The 8,005-nt window shown below is 54.4% G+C and overlaps 1 protein-coding gene across 9 annotated transcripts in view; it reads left to right on the top strand.

Annotated features, from left to right (window-relative positions):
- The first annotated feature begins 4,531 nt into the window (after nucleotides 1–4,531).
- Nucleotides 4,532–8,005, top strand: part of CTDSPL (CTD small phosphatase like) — a 113,416-nt gene continuing 109,942 nt past the window's right edge. For all 9 annotated transcript variants that reach the window (XM_078073664.1, XM_078073703.1, XM_078073671.1 and 6 more), the window contains exon 1: nucleotides 4,532–4,672. In XM_078073664.1, coding sequence (XP_077929790.1) covers nucleotides 4,594–4,672 — 79 coding nt within the window. In that variant the 5' untranslated portion in view covers nucleotides 4,532–4,593. The remainder of the gene's footprint in view (nucleotides 4,673–8,005) is intronic.

Raw genomic sequence — 8,005 nt, 5'->3', positions numbered from 1 at the left:
TTGCCAGCTCTAGGGCCATGTCTGCCTGCCCTTTATATCCCAGTCTCTACCCCCCCCGACTCTTTGCAGCGCTTCCTTTTTAGGGTTGTGATTCTTCCTACATTCTCCATTTGTCTCTTAAAAAAATGTTGTCCACTAATTTTCTGTTTAAATAAAAATTAAGTTAAAGAAAAACATTAAATAGCACACATGGTACAAGGACACTACATGATAACAGTTTGGGAATTGTGACTCAAACAACATTTTGGTGCTCTGTTCAGACCCCCTCAATCTCTCTTACTGTTTCTGGACATCCCTCTCTGGGACTTGATGTGCTTTGGCCTCCAGTGGCTGGTACCTGTCCTCAGATCACTGGAACTGTTTTGCTCCCATTCCCCAAGAGCCCAATGTGCCTGGGGATTTTAAGCCCCCCCCCCCCCCAGGTACAGCCCATAGCTTTAACTGACAAGCGAGAGTAGGACAGCCCAGTTCCTTAACCCTCATTTCAGACAACTCTGAGAGCCTGTCTAGGACAGAACCTAACACATATAGTGGGCACTCAATAAATGTTTGTTGAAAGAACAAATGTAGCCAAATGTATCAATCTTATCCTTTGTAATATCTGTATTTCTTTGTAATTTTTGTCACTCTTAGCCTATTCCCATCCACATTTAAAAAGCATTTACTTTGGGGGCGCCTGGGTGGCTCAGTCGTTAAGCGTCTGCCTTCGGCTCAGGTCATGATCCTAGGGTCCTGGGATCGAGCCCCGCATCGAGCTCCCTGCCCCGCATCGAGCTCCCTGCCCCGCATCGAGCTCCCTGCCCCGCATCGAGCTCCCTGCCCCGCATCGAGCTCCCTGCCCCGCATCGAGCTCCCTGCCCCGCATCGAGCTCCCTGCTCCATGGAGAGCCTGCTTCTCCCTCTCCCACTGCCCCTCCTGTGTTCCCTCTCTCGCTGTCTCTCTTTGTCAAATAAATAAATAAAGTCTTAAAAAAAAAAAAAAAAAGAGTGCTTTACTATTAAAAAAAAAAAAAGCATTTACTTTGTTTTGTTATACTTATTTATGTATTTTTGTAGTTAATTATTTGATCCATCCTGATACATTGTAAAGACTGAGATAAATGTATTTTCTTCTCATGACTAATCAGTTGAACCAGTGGCAATTCTTGAATCTTTCCTTCATCTGTCAAACCAAGATACTACCTTATCTAAGACTCATTTAGTGAGGTATTATGCAATCATTTATTATGGTAGTTATAAATGATTATGTCACCACATGGAAAAATGCCCACCCTATAATTTTAACCACGATATATATTAAGATTTTATTTATTTATTTGACAGAGAGAGAGAGAGCATGAGCAGATGGGAGGGGCAGAGGGAGAGGGAGAAGCAGACTCCCCACTGAGCAGGGAGCTCACTGCGGGACTCCATCCCAGGGTCCTGGGATCATGACCTGAGTCGAAGGCAGACACTTAAAGGACTGAACCATCCAGGTACCCCTTAACCATGATATTTTTATAGCTACATAAAATTATGTCAACACATTGGCAAGGACAGGGAGAAATGTAGAAAAATAGATTGATTTGAGGATGGTGATAGGGCTGTGGGTGGTTTTTCTCTTTGATTTCTATGGATATTTATGAAATAAATAATAAGTTGAAACTTTAAATGAACAAAATATGGAAGGTAAGAAGGACTTCAAAGATAGCAAGCTGTTTTTTTACCTGAGCTTGAGACAAAGGCTTGGGTGAGGTAGTTGTTTTTTTTTTTTTTTCTTTTTAGAGGTGATCTCAGGAGGAAGCTGAGGACAGTGAGGGATTGTTACTGGAGGGTCCTGGGGAGTCATTCTTCCAGGAAAGGCCGGACAGGAGAGGTTCTGTGTATGGAAATCATGTTCTTTGGCCTTGTACCTCTTGAGTTTTGAGCTCCTTCCCAGCCTCAACTAAGTGAGCAGAACCTCTGGACGTCCCCCACCCAAAACATATCAAGGCCTCAAGCATGTGGATGGGTGAATCCAAATGCTCCCATCACCTTGCCCTAACGGGATGCTACAACAACCAGGCAGCAAGGATACTGCTCTGTGTGGTTATATACTAAGAACAGTAGGAGAAACATGTCTCCCTTAACAGCTTTCTCTGGAAGATCCCTCTGACCCCTTAGAATTCTGCAGTTTTTAAAAAGCTGAATTCAGAGAACATTAAAATCCACCGGGCCCTGGGCCAGCCATGCCCTCATAACAAATGTGAAGAGCATTAGAAGTAGGGACAAGTGTAGTCCTGGATGCCATGGGGCCCTAATCTGGTCTGCACTTGGGACGGTTAGGCAGGGCATGTCCTAGAGCCTGGGCTACATACTCTAGGGCTTGCCCTCCTAACCAAAAGGGCACTTCACTTCGATCTTCATGTCTCGGCTACCCCAGGCAATCCACTGGGGTCCCAAAGGTGCCGTGAAAAGAGCAGATACTCAACCATGAGCACACACCGAGGCAACTGGCACCAGGACCCCTCCACAAGCACAGAGCCAGGATGTCACTTGAGTCTTGGATCTGGGGCCTGTGGAGCTTGCCCAACCATCTTTTAGAGCAGCTCCCCTGAAGTGCTTTCCCACCTGCCTAGCCACAGGAGCCCGGTCTCCCACACCGGCGCCTTCACTGGGCTCCATCTGGTGCAGAGACCAGTGAGGTCTGCAGGCTGCCCCTGGCCAGAGGGCTTTTCCCGCAGTGTACTTTAAAACTTTGGAGAGGTTCGTTGGTTCCCCCGGTGAGCACGCGATCTGGCTGCAGCCAGCTCCGGGCTCCAGGAGTCGTGGAGGAACGAGAATGGACCTACCAGAGTCACCTCTTGTAAGTCTCTACGGGGCTGGAAGTGCCTACAAGGCCTGAAGTGCGCGCGCAACCCGGCCCGGGGAGGTACGGCTCTACGCCCCAGTCCGCCCGCTCAGCCTTGCCTATCACGTCACGCTCCGCGGGCCCTCCCCAATCCGCCTGATTGGTGGAGAGCGCGCGCGAGTGCTTCCGCTCCGCCCTCGGACCCGCCCCCCTGCGGCACTGCCCCGCCCCCTGGCTTACAAGGATGTCTGTGTGGCTTCCAAGTTGGAACGCAAAGGCGCGGGCGCGAAAGGGCTCCGACCCTCCGAGGCTGAGGGGTCACTTTCCCGTCATGCATGCGCTCTGGCCGCCGCTCCAGGCCTGACAGTGGCTGGCTGCTCTTCAGAAGCACAGTCCCTGCCCAGCTCGGCCCGCCACAGGCCCCTTCCTTTCCTCAGCCCTCGACCGGCTCCTCCACCCCCCTTATGGCAGAGCACCCGGAAATGCCCATTGCCCGGGCCCCCCTGACGCCGACACCCCCACGTGCCAAGAGGTTGGTCCTCGAGGACCCGCCGCCTGGCTCGCAGGCTCTCAGGCCCAATGCGGATGCGGGTTCCGCCGGCACCCCACGCTCGGAGCCCCCAGCCCCGACCACAGACGCCCCCTCTTGCCTCCCGCTCACTCCTGGGCCCTCCAGGATTCTTCCCACTCTGGCACCCTTCCGCCGCCCTACACGCCCCCGGGTTCTTCCTCACACCAGCGCCTGGGACCCCTTGGCGGACCGCCTCCGTGTGTAAGGGACCGCTCCTTAGCAGTCTCTACCTCTACACACCGCTGCCCTCCGCGCCGTCGTCCCAGACTCCTCGGTCCCCGCACCCGGACGTCCCTCACCCAGCATCTCCCCCAAGGCATCCTCACGGGACCACCGCCCCCCACCCCCACCCCCGCAAGTTCCTCCTCTGGCCTTCTCCGGGTGAACATCGCTAGTCAGGGCCCAACCTCGCTCCCGCAGCCGTGCGAGCCCTCCTGGGCCCCCCGGTCCCACAGCGCACACCCCTCTGTACCCCACCCGCACACCCACGAGCCCCCGCTTAGCCCCCCACGCCCCTCACCCCGTCTGCCAGACTCCTCCCCACACCTCTCCCCCCACCCCCGGGCCCCTCGCATCTACGGCCAGAACCCCTCCGGATCTCCTGCATCGCAAGCCCTGCACCCCACTCGTCTGCCCGAGACCACCCCCCACGCACACACCCACTCACACGCTTCTCCCGCCCCCCACTCACCCCGCACCCCTCTCCGCCCCCCCCCCCTCCGGGGCCGGCGGGCAGCGCCGCCGCTGGCGGCGGCGACGGAGGCCGGTCCCCGGGCCGGGACACACCCACCCGCCCGCCCTCCTTCTTTCCCTCGCTCCCTCCCTCCTTCCCGCCCGCCCTCCCGCCCTCGCTCGGCGCTCGCTCCTTCCCCCTCGGCCGCTCCCGCTTCCCGCGGCGCCCGGCCTCCCGCTCCGCCTCCCCGTGCGCGGCTCTCCCGGGCGCGGCTCCGGGGTTCATGGTGACGAGGCGGCGGCCGCTCCAGCCCAGCGGCGGCGGCGGCGGCGGCGGCGGCGGCGGGAGCTGGGGCGCGGGCCCGGGCCGCCTCTCCCTGAGCGCGGGGCCGGGCGGCGGGCGCGCCCAGGCGGCGGCGGCGGCTGCGGCGGCGGCGAGCGCCCCCCCCGGCCCGCGGCCCCGCGCGCCCCCCGCGCCGCGCCCCCGCGCGCCCGGCTTGCGGGGGGCCGGGCCGGCGGGCGGCCGCCGCGCCGCGCACCCATGGACGGCCCGGCCATCATCACCCAGGTGACCAACCCCAAGGAGGACGAGGGCCGCGCGCGGGGCGCCGGCGAGAAAGGTGAGCGGGGGCGCGGGCGGGCGGCCGCGGGCTGGGGGCGGGCGCACTCCCCGCGCGGCTGCCGGAGTTGGGCGCCGCGCGCCTGTCCCGGCCTGGGGGAGGGGTGCGCCCGCGCCGGAGGGTGCGTGGGTGTGGGGGTGCGCCCGCGGGCTAGGCTGTGAGCCGGTGGCGGTGACCCTGAGGGGCTGCGAGTTTGGGTTTGCGCTCCGCCGACCGAGAAGTTGTGAGCGTGTGTGTGTGTGTGTGTGTGTGTGTGTGTGGTGTGTGTTGCTGGCAGTCTGTGAGTGCGTGTGCCCTGGTAGGTTTTGTGTGTGCATGAGACTGAGAGGTGGTAAGGGGGTGTGCACCTTCCAGAGAGGTGCTGAGTATGCTGTGCACCTGACAGGTTGTGAGTGTGTATATGTGCCTGGCGGATTCTGAGTGTGCACTTACGTGTGTGTGTGCGCACACACCAACTGAGATTGTAAGGGTGTGTATGCACCTACCAGAGGGGTTGTGAGTGCAGGTTTTCCTGCCAGGCCACGAGTTTTTGTACGTACCTTATGTAGAGGTTCTGTATGTAGCTGACTAAGGTTGTGGAGTAGGTGTGTGTGTGTGTCTGCATGAGCGTGAGCCTGCAGAAGGCTTATACGTGTGTTCCGTCCTGACGGAGTTGGTGTGTGTGTGCAGTGTGTGCTGGCAGGTTGACTACGTTGTGTCCGTGGATGGGAAGGGTGTGTGTGTTTGTGCACTCATACAGGGAGGCTGTGCGCCTGCTTGTGTCGCAGGTATGCACCACTGAGGCTGTGTGCCTGGCTGTTTTAGCTGGTGGTACAAGTGCTGGGGGAAGGAGGGGGATGGGCAGTGCCTAAGCCGTCCCCCCTTTCTCCGACTGTGCAGTCTCAGTGACACCAGCCTGTTGGGAGTGCCAGGAAGGTCTGGTTCTCCCTGGGCCCTTTTAGGGCCTGCCTCTAACGGGCACTCAGAGAGCCCTTAGGGTGCCAGGTGTGTCCCTTCCCTCTATGCTGCAATGCCTGGTTTTATTTTAGCACGTTGGACCCCAACACCGTCTTCTCTTTCCTTCTGGTTCTTCTTTGTGTCTCTGCCCCTCTCTGAGACTCGGTGTCCCCTTTTCTCATATGCCCTGCTTACTGTCCCTCTAGTGAGTTGTCCTGAGGTTGCGAAGGGCCGAGGAATCTGGCTTGGTCTGTTCTGGTGACTAAAGCCCTGCCTCCCTCTCTTCCTGCTGTGTGCCCCCAAAACACCTGGATTGATGTCAGGAGCAGCCCACCAGGACACCCTCCCCTTACCCAGCCTTCCCTGGCCACGGCCAACTTTGGGAAAGAATCAGTTTTCTTTCCATGTGTTACCACCCATGCTGTGCCAGTGGGGTGAGGTGTGCAGCCCTTCTGAGGAAGGGGGGTGGGGTGGGAGAAAACAAGCCTCTGTCTCTTTCCAAGCAGGGACCACTGGGCAAGCCCATCGGAAAATGCAAGAAACCGCCAGAGGTACCCTCAGATTGGGGATTTATCAACCCATTTGCACTTTTGTAGACCATAAACATTATGTGTCTACAGACTTGTTTTCTTTTATGTAGAATTAGAAATCAAACTCCCCCAGGCATTTTTTCTGTGCCTTACAAACTGGCTAAAAAATTATGCAAAGAGGGTGCTTCAGGTGAATCTCTTATGTCTCCCTGGGGCCCAAGTGGGCAACACATAGGTTCCTGCCATTGGGGGCCGTCAGTTCTTGGGGCCCTGGCATGCAAGCTCTGGGCTGGATGTGTCCTCTTGGGAAGGTTTAGTGGGAGGCATGAAGGTGGTTTGATATCTGTGCTTCTCACCCACTCCAGATTGAGTGCTTTGTGTGATGCTTTGCCAGAGAGGGAATCCACAGCTCTTGTGAGGAGAGGTGTGGCATAAAGGAGGGAAATATTTGTCAGGGTCTCAGCCCTCCTGCTGCCCCCAATCTGAGTCCCAGAGCGGGATCCTCCCCAACTTTCTCTTTTCCTCTATCTGCTAGGCTTTTTAGACTCAATTTAGCCAAAATCCAACCATGTACAAATACTCAAGGATGGTGCTTGTTCTCTTCAACCTGTTTACATTGCTTTTCATGACGATCTTTTATTATCTTTAACAGCTTATTTTGTTTATTTTCTAGTGTCAAGTTGGCTGATTGTTAACTGATTATGCGAATACTTGCTGTTCTGGGATGGAGTGGCTAGCTATATTAGGTTGTTCTTGCTGAAGCATTAAAATAGTGCTCAATTCAGCTTTTCACTTTAAAAAATGGGGGAAAAATTGGTCAATTACGATGTGGCAGTAAACTTCATGGGCAAACTTTGGAACAGCTTCTTCAGATTCCTAATCCACTGAACAGGTTCAGCAGTGTTTCTAGCTTAAGCACATTGATCTATTTAGATAGGCACAATATAGTTTACATACTTTTAATTTTAGGTAAACAATCACTTTGTTTTTATTTATGGGGCCTGGAATGTTGTAAGTTTTTGTGGTAGGAAAGAAACTATTGGTTTTATTTATTTATTTATTTTTAAGATTTTATTTATTTGACAGAGAGACAGTGAGAGAGGGAACACAAGCAGGGGGAGTGGGAGAGGGAGAAGCAGGCTTACCGCCGAGCAGGGAGCCTAATGCGGGGCTCGATCCCAGGACCCTGGGACCATGACCTGAGCCGAAGGCAGACGACACTTAGCGACTGATCCGCGCAGGCACCCCAAGAAACTATTGGTTTTAAAAGTTTCCTTTCATCATTTATTCTGTGAAACAGGAATCAAAATGCTGCTCTTGGATTTGATATGAGGGTTAAATGAGATGATGTACATTAAGGACTCTGCCTAGTGTGCCACTATTCCATAAGCCTTTCTTTAGGTGTAGATTTGTTTAAAAAAAAAAAAAAGTACTAGTAAATATGGGCTATGGTGTTTTGCCCGAGTTGAATTACTTCTTGACGCATTGCCACGTGGTGGTGCACTACTTGGAGATGACTGTCAGGATTGTCACTGTCAGCCTGGCCTGTCAGGGAAGATGTATTTTGTAGTTGTGTTGGATGGGGAAGACGTATTTCTTAGTTGTGTTGGATTGGGTTGATAGTATAAAGATGCAGAGACAGATTTCCCTGTGAGTTCAACTCAGTCTGCTTTGCTATCTACAAATTTACTCTTACAAATCGATAAGAAAAAGCTAAACAATACAGCAGAAAAGTGGACAAGGGAGATAGGAACAAGGAAGTCATAGAAGAGGAAATCTGTTCAATAAATGTATGAAATGATGCTCTTCTTCATGTGAAATAGTTGTGTGCGTCAGCTTGGCTGAACATTTAAATGACAACAAAGTA

The sequence above is a fragment of the Halichoerus grypus genome, chromosome 1 (genome assembly GCF_964656455.1).
Source record: "Halichoerus grypus chromosome 1, mHalGry1.hap1.1, whole genome shotgun sequence".
In the NCBI taxonomy this organism is placed as follows: domain Eukaryota; kingdom Metazoa; phylum Chordata; class Mammalia; order Carnivora; family Phocidae; genus Halichoerus; species Halichoerus grypus.
The sequence above is the reverse complement of the archived record's forward strand: the minus strand, read 5'-3'. Positions and strand labels throughout refer to the sequence as shown.